Source organism: Lipotes vexillifer, unplaced genomic scaffold, assembly GCF_000442215.2.
Source record: "Lipotes vexillifer unplaced genomic scaffold, Lipotes_vexillifer_v1.1 scaffold977, whole genome shotgun sequence".
Lineage (NCBI taxonomy): Eukaryota > Metazoa > Chordata > Mammalia > Artiodactyla > Lipotidae > Lipotes > Lipotes vexillifer.
The window spans coordinates 3714642-3730797 of NW_006783088.1; the positions used below are offsets into that span (position 1 = coordinate 3714642).

General features: G+C 38.4%; 1 protein-coding gene across 2 annotated transcripts in view; it reads left to right on the forward strand.

Annotated features, from left to right (window-relative positions):
• Window positions 1–16156, forward strand: part of PHF21A (PHD finger protein 21A) — a 193639-nt gene that overhangs the window by 131305 nt on the left and 46178 nt on the right. For both annotated transcript variants that reach the window (XM_007455792.1, XM_007455791.1), the window contains exons 6-7: window positions 9306–9506; window positions 15743–15994. In XM_007455792.1, coding sequence (XP_007455854.1) covers window positions 9306–9506; window positions 15743–15994 — 453 coding nt within the window. The remainder of the gene's footprint in view (window positions 1–9305; window positions 9507–15742; window positions 15995–16156) is intronic.

Here is a 16156-nt window from a genome sequence, read left to right on the forward strand (position 1 = left end):
AAAAAAAAAAAAAATAATAAGTCTATCACAGATATAGAGAACAAACTAGTGGTTACCAGTGAGAAGAGGGAAGGGGGAGGGGCAATATAGGGGTGGGAATTAAGAGGTACAAACTATTAGGTATAAAATAAGCTACAAGAATATATTGTACAACACGGGGAATATAGCAAATATTTTATAATAACTTTAAATGGAATATAACCTTTACAAATTGTGAATCACTATATTGTACACATATATATTGTATATCAACTATACTTCAGTGAAAAAATAAATTAAAAAAATAAAATAAAATATAAAAATGAAAAGCAGGCTACAATTTAAAAAATTGTCTATTAAAAAAAAGGGGGGGACGTATCTTATGTTCAGTACAATGTCCTCTTCTCTTTTGGCGCTGCACCTCAGTAATTTTGTTGGATGTGGAAACTGGAGAACAGTATAGTAGAGTGAAATACACCTTCAGTACTAAAAAATATGCTAAAAGAAGATAAAAATAACAAATCATTTTTACTGTGGCCATTCCATCTTTTCTGAAAGTTAGAGTATGTGCTTGCGTGTGTATGTGTGTGTGTGTAAAGACCTGAAATATTTGTGTAGAGATTTGCGAATTGGATTTAGTAATTTTCATAACCTACGAAAAGTGTTTTTCTTCACACCTCAGATTTAATAAAAATTTAAAATTTTTAACAAAATGCTTTCTTCATGCCTTTTTTCCTATATTGCTGAATCTCTCTCTCTTTAATAATATTTCTAGTACTGACAGTTTAAAGAAATCAAACCTGCTCTGAAATTCTGAAAGATGAGTTCAGGTTTCTTCTGTTTCTGATGCAGAAAACTCAGAAAGTAGTGCAAATCATCCTCTGTCACGTGTCTTGGAAGGTCCAGTCCCTTGAAGTTGACTATCCCTCATCTTGGCAGCCTATGTAGGTGATAGAATTGCTTCCTCTGTTGTTTTATGTGGGGTCTTGTCTGAAAGTAAATATGTAACACTGTTCATTTTTTTTCTTTAAGCGATTGTAACAAGTACTTGGTGATAAACTACTGAAATGCTGAATACTTTTTGTGAAATTAAGAGATATTCATTCAGTAGCTTTGGAACCTTTTAAATCTACGTGTTTATCCTATTATGGCAGATGATAAAAAACATGTTTTTAAGCATCAAGAGTATTGCTCAGGTTGTACTTTTGTTAAAATACTTATTCAGAATATCAGTGTTTAGTGATTTATAAGACCTACTTTTGTTTAAACGTAAGGTAAAACATTACATTTTATCAAAAAATATTTTCTACCTGATATATCCTGCTTGACACAGTATATTGTTCTAATACTCTTGTCTGTCTTTTTTCTCTCTTTTAAGCAAAAACTGCAGAATTGAGGATTGTTAAAATATCTCCTTGCCTTTGGAAATGATTGATCCATGACTTAGTACGTGCATTCTGTGTAGAATTTGGTTAGATAATCTATTATATTTACCTCTCCCACAATCTGATTATGTCTTGTGTTTCTGTGAAAAGAGGGCTTTCTACATTATCTCCAGTGTACCCAGGGCTTGGAGTAAGCAAAACAATCTGTTGTATCTGAGCAGTATTTTGTAAAATAATACAGGTTTTTGGTTTTCTTCTTCCTTTCCCCCCCCCCCCATTTTACGATCATTATTGTGCTTAAATTGTATTTTCATATCCAACTTGTCAGGGACAGCTACTGTGCAGCCATTTCCAATCATATTTCTTTTGTGAGGAAAACCATAGCAGCTTCAGGGCAGAGCAGTGAGAGAATTTCTATAGTGTATGGGACAGCTCTGACATTAACGAGGCAATGCTGCTTCTTAAGTTGGGGGGTAGAGCCATGGAATGATGAATGACAAGCTGGTGGTATGTGCAGGTTTGTAACAGATAGTTACAGAGGGCCATGCATTTTACTGAACTGGAGTTTAATTTACAAATTAATAGCCTTTGTGTCATATCTCACTGTGGTACAAACAGTGATTCAGACGCTTTTTTATATTGGCAAACAGCTAAATTGCGCAGATTATAAATGATTCTCATGCTTTTTTCTGCTGTTCTCATTACTGTATCTAGGGTCTTTGCTGGGCCAGGCTACATTTAAATTGGACACATCTATTTTATGCATTCAGAATATGGCCATGAACCACTAATGGAGGTATACGAAATCTGGGCCACACCTAGGTTTCTACACAGGAAAATATTCCCTAATGACCTTGATTTCTGAGATAAAAAGGCAACAGGTAGCATTCTTTCTTAATTGTACTTTTTTTGGTGCTTCTCATTTAAAAAAAAAACGAGGTTTGAACAAACATAAAATGTTTGACTAGGTGTTAAAAATAAAATGATTGAAAGATAATTGAGGGGCTTCCCTGGTGGCTCAGTGGCTGAGAATCTGCCTGCCAATGCAGGGCACATGGGTTCGAGCCCTGGTCTGGGAAGATCCCACATGACGCGGAGCAACTAGGCCCGTGAGCCACAACTACTGAGCCTGCACATCTGGAGCTTGTGCTCCGCAACAAAAGAGGCCACGACAGTGAGAGGCCCGCGCACCGCGATGAAGAGTGGACCCCGCTCGCTGCAACTAGAGAAAGCCCTCGCACAGAAACGAAGACCCAACACAGCCATAAATAAATAAATAAATAAATAAATAAAATTTTTTAAAAATTGGGAAAAAAAGAAAGATAATTGACATTGAAAAGTCACATTTAATTAGCTGCTGCTCTTAGCTGAAAATTCACACTAGAGAAATTGTATTTTTTAGGGGTTATCATCTCTGATTTTCACATTGCCCTCAACAGTTTCCTAAGCACTCCCCACCATTAATTCATTTGATCTTCAACATCTTTCTGAAGCAAGCAGGACAGTATAGCTTAGTACTTCAAAGAAACATAGAGAACTTAAATGCAAGCAAACTGGGTTCTGATTTTGGCTTCGTTCATCTTTTATTATAGAGAAATATATTACAACTACCATTCCCAGCATGCAGTGCTCTTTTTTAGTCTGTCTCTGTGTTGGTACTGTTTTGTCCTAGCATCTGGGTATGTTACATATTGAAGCACTGTAGTTCTCCAGGGACCCATCCCTCTTGAGTAAACAGCTACACTTTTTCTTGTTTGATGCAAATTAAAGACAGTCCCCAGGTTCTTAGAAGGGTTCCTAGATTTAGACAGATTTTGACTGTAGCAGTCTTAGCAGTCCTTTATAGTCATGCATAAGGAGTTGGGGGAAGGTGGGGTTGAGTTTACCTATTAGAGCATGAATGAGCTAAATAAAAAAAAAGTAAACTGCATTTCAATCAGGCTGTCAAATAAAGGGTCTAATCCCCAGTGGAAATGGGATATAAATCCCATTGATAATGAATAAAAGGTCTAATCTCCTGTGGAGATGGTATGTAAAGCCTATTGATGTACATATCAGTGTGTGTATGTGTGTGTGTGTGTGTGTGTGTGTATTTTGAAGGAAGAGTAAACCCCAAAGAATATTTTTTTAATTAAAGAAGCCAGAGTCTAATCAGTATCATGACTTATGCATTCTCCACCATCTGTTAAGCATCCATGTAGAGAATTTTGAACTTTACTGAAAAAAAAATCCTGATAATTCCAACTGCTGCTGTTCCTTAATTCATCTAAATTGTACTGTTTAAATTCCATGACATCTTGTGAAGAACTATAAAATAACTTTGTTCCCAACTCCCTATGACCAAACAAATCCTCTTTAGTAGACAACATACACAGTTCACTGTATAAGATGAGGTTGTAGATACTGCTCTGTCAAACAGGTAGTGTTTTTCAAGAATATATTCCTTTTAAAAAAGGCTTATAAGGTTAGAAGCTATTTGTCTAATTCTAACAATGAAAGCCCTGAGTCCTAGCCACTGGACTGCCAGGAAATTCCCCTAAGTATATTTTTATAGATGCTGCCACCAATATTTTTCCTCCTACTCCCCTGTCAGAATTCTATCCTGTGTGTCTCCCCTAAACATTCCCTCTAATAACTTCAGTACATATCCTTTCATTGAATTTCAGTAATATATTACGTCAAGAAGGAGCTTATTTTGAGTTTATTGCTTCTTGTTCCTGTGTCTTTGTTCATAAAATGGTGGAATCTTCACTTAATTTTCTGTTTCCTTTAAACAGCACATACCTTTTACTCTGTATTGTAATTTTGTCATTAATGTTATGCCAGTAACATACCCTATTCTTTAGAGGATAATTATGAGGCAGCATTCTGAAGACTCATGTAATTTCTTTCCTGTATCTTCAGTGTTGTTGAATATTGGTGTTACTTACAAATACAGTTGGTTGACTTTCATTTGGACAGTAGAAGGGTTATTTTTCTCCTCTCTTCTCTTTGGGTAAATTCGGATTTTATTAAGAAATGTAAATTTCTCCATGTTAGTTTTTATGCACACAAAAAATGTAGTATCCCTGGTTTCATTTGGGCAATTGGTGAGTCTGAAGACCTGGAAAGATTTTTCATTGCATTTTAGGTATGAAGGTGGGTAGGGTTTGTTCTTGACTTTCTGGATTTGTGACAAGTTACAAGTCTACCAGTTTCTGGTATGAGGGGGAAGGTTATATTTTCTGATTGTGTGGTTGATCATAGAGGAAACAAGATGAATTTTTAAGGCAGTACTGTGTAGGAAGATGTCTGGGTGGAGGTGGCCCTCTCATAATTGATTCAAGAACAGATAATGCTGAGTGGAACACAAGCAACCTGAGTGACTGTGTGGAAAAACAGAGCCTTGAAGCACCAGCGTCCAGTTGTGGAGGACAGGGCTTGTGCCTGCATTTGCTTTTTTTTTTTTTTTTTTTTTTTTCAAAGGACAAGCTCAGGAATAGGTCTAGCAGGGTATGGGGAAGAAAGGTATGACTGGATAGAAAGGCCTGGAAGATCCCCAGAGTAGGACAAGTGAGCAAATTTAATCATGTTTAAGTGTATAGTACAGTAGTGCTGTCTACATGTACCTTGTTGTGTAACTCCCGCGTCCCCTGCATCGGCAGGCGGACTCTCAACCACTGCGCCACCAGGGAAGCCCTGCACTTGCTTTTGAGAGAAGCTTTCTAAAATTTGTGTGAGGATTGGATGGAAGTAAATTGGTGGCTCGATTGGAGGGGTAGGGGCTGTTCTTCCACCACTCCATCTCCCTTCTGTATTGACCAAGGCCATGGCACTTGGAATGATTGACTTCCATAACAGAAAAATGAACCCGATTTTCTGTTGAATCGGACTGATAAATTTTTGTGTTTTTCTTTGGAATCTGTCTTGCTGTCGTGTGAACACGTTGATAGTATCGCTGAATGTCACAATATTGATTACGGTGACTACCTGTCTCAGAAACTGTGACTTCAAGTGTCAGAGGCTCTGTGAACCCTTCTGCCTGAACAAGCCCTGATGAAACCTAGCGATGCGAATGTCAAGGGAATTGGAGGCTTGGAATCACATTCTGGGTTTATGGAGCAGTTCTTGACAGATGAATTGAGGGGGACGGTACTTGCCATTCTGGATACCTGGCACATTGGCCTGTTGTTTATAGAAAATATATTAAGGAGAGAAGGTAATAAATTGTTAACTTTTCTCTCTCTCTTCTGCCTTCATTCTTTCCAGCTTTTCCTTTTTCCTTTCTTTTGTTCCCCACCCCCCCTTTTAATTTTAATTTTATTTTTTTAACAACTTTATTGGAGTGTAATTGCTTTACCCCCCCCCCCTTTTTAGCTCTCATTAACTTGTTAGTGAGTGATGAATGGCCAGTTTGTGAGACTTAGCCTTTTCTGAAAGCTTCAGGATAACGTTCCAAGATAATTAGCTATGTTTAAAGGTCTCCTTTATATGTGAACAACATTGAAAACATCCAATTGTTTAGGCCAGTATAACCTTCATCAGTGACCAGCAGAAGTCATGATTTCTTTGTTTAAGACAAAGAAATGGTAGAACAATAGTGTCTCACTTCCTGTGGAGATGAGGCTTCTTAAGAACTTTGCTTGATACTACAAGCTAAGATTTATGAAATATTATAGCTGTATTCTCTCACCGCCACCCAGACCTGGTACTGACCCAGATCGGGGTCCTGCTGGAGTTAATGTGACTGTTGTATTTGCCAGAGCTGCAAGACTGAACTAGAACAAGACTGGATTGTGGAACCTAGAAAAGCCAGCTACTGCACAGGGCAACTCTCCTTTATTAGTTGGTCCTTAAAAGAGTATGCAGGGTCTCTGTACACCTAAGGAGTGCCTCCACTGCAGAGCTCACCTAACTTTAGATCATTGGTTTTCAAAATTCAGTGAATAGTTTATTTGACAGAAGGCAACAGTGCTTCCCCTGACCCTTGATTTTTTAAAAAAAATTTCATAGACATGCACAACTATATTCTGGGTATTCTTCTAGTCTTCTGGTGAACACAGCAAGGACTGCCAGGACAATGCATTTCTGAGCGGCTCTCTGAAATATGCCAGCGCCTTCTTTCAAAGAAAGCATTACCCACCTCATATGATCTGACCCGTGTCCAATCTGCACAGCTCTCTCTCTCTTCTTTTTTTCCTCTTCTCAAGGACTAATGAAAGTTTGCGAGTATTTTGATCCCATCTCCCCTCCTCGCTTTGTTTCAGGCCCTGGGGGAGGAACAGTTGTGAATGCATCGTGACTCACTGACTCCCACGTTTCTGATTCTGGTTCTGAATGGTTGTCACCTTGCTCTAGCCATATGGCTTCAGAGTACTCTAGCGGGCGTCCCTTTCTTGTTCTTTCCCCTACTGTTCCCTTCTGTTGTACAAAACACTGGGAGTGGGTTCCAAGCTTTGTCTCTTGCTTCTAGTTTAACCTGGTTAGGCAGTAAGTAGGAGAGCACACTGTATTTCCTAGAAATGGCTATAGAGGAGAAAAACACCCTTTCCTTTTGTGCCTGGTATAGTAATTATTTAGTTTCCTGTGCTGTTTTTTTTTTCTTTTTAATTTTATTTATTTATTTATTTATTTATTTATGGCTGTGTTGGTTCTTCGTTTCTGTGCCAGGGCTTTCTCTTGTTGCGGCTAGTGGGAGCCACTCCTCATTGCGGTGTGCGCGCCTCTCACTATCGCGGCCTCTCTTGTTGCGGAGCACAGGCTCCAGACGCGCAGGCTCAGTAATTGTGGCTTACAGGGCTGGTTGCTCCGCGGCATGTGGGATCTTCCCAGACCAGGGCTCGAACCCGTGTCCCCTGCATTGGCAGGCAGATTCTCAACCACTGCGCCACCAGGGAAGCCTTCCTGTGCTGTTTTTATTCAAAGTTTATTTTTTGGCAGGTGTCACATTTGTGTTTGTATTATTTCCTCCTGGTTTCTCTTCTCCCCCTGATTTGAGCTGGGGGCTTTTGTTTTTGTTTTGGTAAAGGGACTAAGAATGATGCTGTACTTTAGCTAGTTTGTTAATATGTTTGATTAATGCTGATTAATATGTTGGGGAGGGGGACTGAAAGCAACTCTAAATAATTACTTAATTGTTAAATGTCTTATTGTTCTGGCAGTCACCAAGCAATAAAGTCTACGTGTGGTACTCAGAATTATCCATGCCACCACTACCGTTACTTCCCCTTCTCTTAAACTATATCTATTCAATTACTCTGAGTTTTACACTTGAGAAATAGGATTTTGAAGACTTGAAAGTTATTTTTATAAGAATTTTTTTATTAATTTGCATTTTTAGTATTCTGCAGATGGTTTCTGGAAAGACTTTGGACTCTACATCTTTTCTTTTTAATATTTAACTGCTCAGAGAGGTGGTGCTAGCAGAGTACAAAGTATAGCAGACCCGACCCCCACCCCCCGCCGCCGCCAAATTGGCCTTTATGTGATGTTTTCATTGCCTAAAAAGAATCAGTAATAAAAATATTAAAATTTTTCTCAAGAATGTATTTTGTATTGACTTAAAGTTTTAAAAAATCCATTTTGTAAATGTTTTAATGTTCAAATATGTCAAGGAAGTAACCTGCAGGTTTGGATTCTTTAGAGAGTGTGTGTAGTGAAGTTGGTTAGAATCATAGGCAGGAATGTGAAATCAACCCAGCCCTTATGGTTTCACTTAACCCCTTATTTAAAGATCTTCATTTACTTCTTCTCTATTTAAATCTATATGAGAAGACAGTAATATATTTTTGTCAGAAATAACAAACCTCAGCTGGTGAACTCACTTGAAAGTGTAGGCGAGCAGTGCTGCTTATACTTTCTTCTAGCCATTAGGGCAGGAGAGTCAGAACCCAGGTCTGACCCCAAATGGTTATTATATTTTCTCTGAGCCATTTGCTGGTCTTTGGTTCCATCACTTCACACATCATGAGAAGAGAATGAGGACATTTACTTAGCCACCATAGTTCTAGATGCAGAGTTTAGTTGTGAACAAAATAAATCCGTACCCGCATGGAGCTTACCTTTTGTTGAAATGTATTATTATAGTAATGAAGGTTTCCAAATGCACCATTTTCTTGGATTTCAACAAGGATAGAAAATTCAAAAAACCTTCATTAAAAATTTTCATCCCGTATAGCTAAAACACTACTCTGCCTAAGCAAATGAATGTGTTTTCACAGATCCTGTCCCAGCAAAGCAGTGCTCATGAGTTACATGTTTCAGTTATTTACAATGTCTGTTGTGTATATTGCATAGTGCTGGGATCAAGGTTTCTTTGTTTAAAAGTCTGTTTAATGTTTGAAACTGCCATTAGATACATGATGTCTGTTTGATTAACAAAAATTACTGTAGTATAACTGGTATGTATGCTATCAGATGCAAAATAAATAAATGACCAACAGTGTGTGCCACTCATAGTTCCGAGTACTTTCCGTAAGGCAGTTTGGTACTCGTAAGAATCCTGAGGATATTATTAATCACCTCATCTTTACAGAACAGGAAATTGAGGCACAGATAGGTTAAGTGGCTTGACCAACATCATATAGCTGGTAAGTAGCAAAACTGAAATTTGAATTGAGGCAGTATGTTTACAAAGTTGTGTCTTCACTGCTACGTTATTACTGCCCTTCCAACCCAGCACACTAAATAATAATAGTCAAGGAGTCTCAACTCTGCTAGGTGACCTCCATTAGCTTTTCTTCTCATCTGTGCCTCCATTTCCCTTTATAGATTGATATAAAACGTTACTTATGCCATGGGTTTCTCCTCAGTTGTCTAATCTGTAAATTTTAGATGTAACAAGATCTAGAATAAGCTAGTAACAGAAAAGATGTCAGAGGCATATAATTGCTGCCTATTTCTATACAGCTGAGATAGAACAATATTCTGATAGAATTTATTCTTTTTTGTCCTCCTTTGTAGAAAAGAGTAGTTGAACAGCTTCGGAAGAACCTGATAGTAAAGCAAGAACAACCAGACAAGTTCCAAATACAGCCATTGCCACAATCTGAAAACAAACTACAAACAGCACAGCAGCAACCACTACAGCAGCTACAGCAGCAACAGCAGTACCACCACCACGCCCAGTCGGCTGCATCCTCTCCCAGCCTGACTGCTTCACAGGTACAAGTGTGGATGGAGCACCTCGGGCTTCGTGCTGTAGGCTGATTTGCTATGGGTCATGGAGAACTAGGTCCTGTTTCAGACTATGTTAACAACCTCAACCAGCACTAAACAAAGGTTATTTTGGTTACTTTTTTATACTGTTCTGGGATGATAATCACTTGAAATTCATTGCCTGAAGGAAATGACATTACCAAGGAGTAAAAGTTAAACTGATTTCCCATCTGTCCAAAGAAGGAGAAAAGGTAATCAGTGACAACGAAAAATCACTTCTCTATATTAGAACAGAATTAAAGTCTTCTTTTGAACTTCTGGAAGTATTTATTTGCTGCACTGTTCTAAAAGTCTTTGTGACTTGACCCTCAGGAATTGTTTTTCTGGAATTCTTAGCAATTTTAGTTGTGGAGATATTCCAGGATCAATACCCATGGAACCAGGTAGAAAGAGGCATTTAGAAGGTGGTATATTTCATAGAAATGAAATATTCATTTCCAAGTCCAGTTTGTCTCATATGAGAATATGTATCTGTTCTCATGTACTAAAGGAAATCTGAAATGGAAGCTACAGGTCAAAAATAGCACTAAGGAGTGGGAAGCCTAATAATATGCTAATTGATGTAGCTGTGCAAATGATTTTACTGAAAAGGGCATTTACACTACCATATAATGTAAGGATATTGAGGCAATCAAGACGCACAAAAAGGACATATTTGGGAATGTTTCTATTAAGAAAAGTATTCAGGCTTGATCTCCACATACTTATATGTATTGTGGGCATACCTTTTAAAATGGGACACTTGAGCAGTGGTTCTTGATCTTTGGAGGTCCCAGACTCCTTTAAGACTCTGTTGAAAGCCATGGATTCCCTCCCTGGAAAAATACACACTCACACCTAATACAGTCATTTTTGCACATGGTTTCAAAGATTCTGGGATCTTCTGAAACCTAAGCATGGACACCTCTCACCCACCAACACCATCCTCACTGTATCTATATGTAGAGGAAAAGATTTTAGTTTACTTGGTTAGTCACCACTTATGGACATTGGGCTGGTTCATATACAATATTTTGCAAATGAAAAATACATTACTTACAAAAATACTGAAGATTACTAAAGATAGTTAACAGCTAATAGAGGTTACCATATACTGGCATTCTCCTAAGCACTTTACATGTATAACATACACAGTCCTCACCCCACCCCTACTAAGAACAGTATTATTATTATCTCTGTTTTTTAGAAAAGAAAACTAAGGCACAGAAAGATTAAGTAATTACCTAAAATCATATATCTATTATATGGTGGAGCCAAGATTTGAACCCAGATGTTCTGGTTAAAAATTCTGCCCATTCGCTACTGTAGACTGCCATACAATACCAAAAAAAGAAATGCCAACGTTATATAAAACGCCAAAGAAGGAAAATGAAGAATCCCTGTTGTAAATCAGGTAGCTAGAGTGGCCTACATCATTTTTACCCTAATCTCCAAGGCTATTTGGAAATCAGGCATTCAAGCTGACTTTAAAACCCCCCTGACCAGCATTTATATTTCTTCTAAAAGACTGCCTATCAGTTTACTTTTTTTGGAGTTTTAAACAGAGTTGGATTGGTTGTTCTCTTCTCAAAGTACAATTTGATCAGAAAGTGTTGACATGGAAGGAGTGTGGTAGAATTCATTGTTTCCTGGTACTAGGAATTTTCTCTCCTAACCCATGGAAACTTTCTGTTCAAGTACCATTCCATATCACACAAATCAGAGAAAATACTTATATAATACTTACAATAGCTATTTCCTTCCCTGGTAATCTGAGTTCTGTGCTGCTTTGGGATGGTAATAGTAAGGGGCCTAGGGCTATCCCCAAAACAGTGTTATGTGGCATCCCTCCATCTGGTAGCCCACCTGATATATTTAATTGATTTAGCTAAGCTTGTTTTATATTATGTTGTTTTGTTTAATGTTAAAAGCCATAAGATCTCTAGGTTATTGGGTTTTGTTTTTATAGTAAACTGTCGATCATTATTTATCACGTGCTCCTTATACGAGAGCTTCTGGTATACAAAGAGGTAGTAATGGTCCCTGCCTAGAATCTGGTAAACTATGATAATTATTTTCATTCATTATGTAAATATTTATTGAGTCTCTACTATATACAAGCTTTCTGCTAGGCAATGTCTTGTAAATAAGACAGAATTTCTGTCTTCAAGAACTTAACAGATTTAGAGGAGAGGAAGATGTAAACAGCTAACAAAGAAGAATAAAATGAAAGCACCTGTGAAAATACCAGAGGACAGTAATATTGACTAGAGGGATCAGAGAGTGCTTCATAAAGGAGGTGGCTTTTGATCAGGGCCTTGACAGATAAGTGAGATTTCAGTGATGGAGCACAGGGGGAAGAGCATCAAGGTGTAGAGAACAATGTGAACAGAAGTATGGACTCAAAAAAGTAAATGCGTGTCTTGGAAATAGCAAGTAGGCTGATGTGGCTGGAGCGTGGATTCCAGGAAATGGTGGAGAGGGATATAAAACCAGAAGGTAGGAAGAGGCTAGCTTGTGGAAGCCCTCCAATATGTGGCAGAACTTTTGGGGGTTTTGGCAGTCATAGGGAGTCATTAAAGATTCATGAGGTCAAGGACAAATGGGAAGTTTAATACACGGCATATACTGAATTTCTAAGTCCAGAAAGGATTAACTATTAATTTAGCAATCGGCATGGGCAGGGAGGAAGTGCTAGGATGAGAAAGTGTTTTATTCTAAGTCAGGTGATTAGCATGTACCAAGTCATGGGGCAGTGGGAGGGTCAGTCCCCTTTACTTAGCTAACTCCAGCTTATGTTTGTATGTATATTTTGAAATTTTTCCAAACTCCGGAAAAAATGAAAGAATAGTTGAACACAGGCATATCCTTCAACTTAAATTCACAACTCTGTCATTTTAAATGAGTACAAATGTAAAGAAGCATGCAGTTAATAAAACCAAACAGAAAATAAACCCTCATAGACAGAAGGGGGAGGGGTTCTATTGATAGTTGTCTGAGTGTACAACAGTTACCTTCCATTCAAAATTAAACAAATAGGGATTTCCCTGGTGGCGCAGTGGTAAAGAATCCACCTGCCAATGGGGCACGGGTTCGAGCCCTGGTCCAGGAAGATCCCACATGCCGCGGAGCAACTAAGCCTGTGTGCCACAGCTACTGAGCCTGTGCTCTAGAGTCCTCGAGCCACAACTACTGAGTCTGCGTGCCACAACTTCTGAAGCCCATGTGCCTAGAGCCTGTGCTCCACAACAAGAGAACCCACTGCAGTGAGAAGCCCGCACACTGCAACAAAGAGTAGCCCCCCGCTCGCTGCAACTTGAGAAAGCCTGCACGCAGCAACGAAGACCCAGCGCAGCCAAAAATAAATAAATAAAATTTTTAAAAAATTAAACAAATAGTCTAAAATAGGTGAGGAAGTTAATTAGAGCCCATAGTAATAATCCCTCTAAGTTCTGATTTGTACGTTGGAGTTTATCTTTTTTTAAATCAATACCTCATGCTTTGCAGGTAAAAAAAAAAAAAAAAAAAAAACTTAGCAAAAAAATAAAAGGATTTTGCTGTTAGTGCTTCTTGCCATGTATTTTCTGCATTAACTTCTAGTTCATGCAGTTTGGGTTTTGTTCATAAAGACTGGGGAAACTGCGATCAGCTTTTGAAGGTGATCATACTTGGATAGCATCACCCAGCCAAGGACTAATCACAGCTTCCATGAAAATAATTTTTTTTTTTCTGGGCACCTTTCCTCACTGTCTTCTCTTCCTCCTGCCAGAACAATTCAGAGGTTTTCATTAGGTTTGGATATCAAAATTCTAGATTCTCTCTGTCATCTAAACTCAGAACTCCAGGAGTTTGATTTATGTTCCCTAGTACTTACAGTAGAATAAACACCAGACCAGGAGTGAAGATCTAAGCAGTACCTGTGTCAATACCTGGTGTCAGTAAATGGTTTGCAAATAAATATAGTCTTCAAACGCTTTTCATCAGTGCATATAGTACTAGGCCTTGTGCCTCTGTATACAAAGAGAGTTATGTAGATGGTAGAATACATGGAGTGAAATTAGCTACAACCAGATATTTATAAAGTAGAATAAAAATGCTAACCTAACGTGAACAGACTTGTTAAAATTCAGTGCTTTTTAGTGTTGCAGGTAATGCTAAGTATATAAATCAGGTGAATTTGAGGTTTTACTCACTTTTTAAGAAAAATTATTCAAAAGATGGTCAATGACTTTCCTGAATCAAGGATGTTTTAAACAAAAGTATATTGACCCTCTTTTAAAGTAGTACCAACATGCATGACTGTTTCTAAAATCCATGTCAGTGAGTTCTGCTGATTAGAGCTTTTCTTCCATAACCTGTGTTGGCACCAGGATTGAATGCCATCTGGTGTGACTTTCTCACCACTTCAAAAAGTTCTTTGTATTTAAATGTTTTAAATTGATGGAGAGAGCTAATATCACACTGGGTTAAAAACACATGTTAAAAATAGCAGGTAATATAAAGTCAGTCCCGCTGCTTACACCACTGTAACATTTCTGATGATAAATAGCACTTAGCTTTTATTTGGTTTTCATCACTGATAGGCAGGATGACCTGCTACCTCCCCAAATAAATAATTCTCAGTGTTCCCCCTTTTACTCCCATTTCACACTTGAGAGGACAATGGCAAGGAGAATGAGCCATTCTGTATTGTTGACTTAGGGAAGGGGAACATATTTGGGTGATTTTAATTGCAGGCATCAATAAGGATTGCTCATTAGGCTGTGATGGGATAGACAAGGCCAGATTATTACATTGTTTAGGTTAAAAGAAAAAAAAGTTGTTAAAATATTAGATAATACATGCATGTATGTGTTTAAGGCAGAAAAGTTACTTAGAACCAAACAATACACAAGGGCTTGCATAGACACTGAAATAGAAATTCACAAAGGAATTTGTTCAGATCTGTTTCAGGGAGAGTGGGGTCCTTCTCCCTGGTGGAGGGCAGTGCTGTCCAGTAGATCTTTCTGTAGTGTTGGAAAGCTCCACTGTGCAGTTTGGTAGCCACTAGCCATGTGTGGCTGTAAACATGTGAAGTGTGGCTAGTGTGACTGAGGAACTGATGTTTTCATTTTTATTTTGTTTTTATTAAATTTGAATACCTGCATGAGGCTATTAGCTACCAAACTGAACAGTGCAAGTAAGAAGAAAAAGGTGAAATAATATCAAAATCAGAACCAACAAGTTAGACCAGGTATATTTTCACGTTTCTGAAACATCTCTATCTTGAGTGACTAGTAGCATTCGATAGGTGTGTATGCCATGAAATGAGCTTGTTTATATTTTCTTGTTTTGTAGCTGGCTCCTTTAATTACTCTAATAGAAAGTCTAGAAAAATACAGCTTCAAAGCTGCAGTAGCACTTGTGGAGCATCAGTCAAGTCCTCTCACCTCAGTTCAGACTCCGATATATAAGACTTTCTGAAACTCAGGTGTTTGTTTCCACCTTGTTGCCTTTTTCTGGATCTTTCCTCACTTCTGCAGCAGTCCTCCAGAGCAAAGGTTGTAGGTTGTGATTCATATCCCTTTGGTATCAAGAGCTGGTATTTACTATACTAGTTGGTTAATAGGTTTCATTATCTAGAGTTTGGGATTTACTGCCTTTGAGGCAACAGTTGTTACTAATTCTTATGTGAGTTGCCCTTCCTCTTCTCCAGGGTGACACTCAAAAGAATTAAAAGACACTGTCGTTTTATCCCAGCCTTTGTGTCACAGGAGACAGATATCCAGAATTATATGATAGCTTTCTTCATATTGATGAGGTTGTAGCAATTAATGATAGAGATGGTGTGTACCTCATTGATTTGCAACTTGTACAAAGTTTAAATTAATTGAGAGCGAGCAAAGAATTAGAAAAATCAGAAGAAATAGGTATACTCATATTCTGTATCTGTAAACCCACCCCCCTTCCTTGTTGAGAACCCTGTGCCCATATTAGTCTGCAGTTATTACTATGAACTTAAAGCTAAGTTTGAGAACTCTGGCAAACTAGAGATTGCCTTTTCGTATATAAGAACTGTGCTTTATGTACACAGAAGAAATGTTGTTATACCAAGAAACTTGACTGATTATGAGAATTATTGCTTTGTTTTCTTCTGGAGGCTAGCATTTTGTTTAGTGGGATGACACTTCAGCATCCTAATGTCTGTTCTCCATGTCTCCTAGAAGACTGTAACTACAGCTTCTATGATTACCACAAAGACACTACCTCTCGTCTTGAAAGCAGCAACTGCGACCATGCCTGCCTCTGTTGTGGGCCAGAGACCTACCATTGCTATGGTGACCGCCATCAACAGTCAGAAGGCTGTGCTCAGCACTGATGTGCAGAACACACCAGTCAACCTCCAGACGTCTAGTAAGGTCACTGGGCCTGGGGCAGAGGCTGTCCAAATTGTGGCAAAAAACACAGTCACTCTGGTAAGCCAGCAGCTGCTACTCATGTGTGCCCACATGCGAGCGTTCAGGATATGCATTTGTAGAGTATATCCATTTTATGCTCCTGCTGGATTTTTCAGTCTCCATCACTCTTCTTCCATACCAGATTCCCCTCCGGGGCTGACAAGGGACTATGGCATTCCT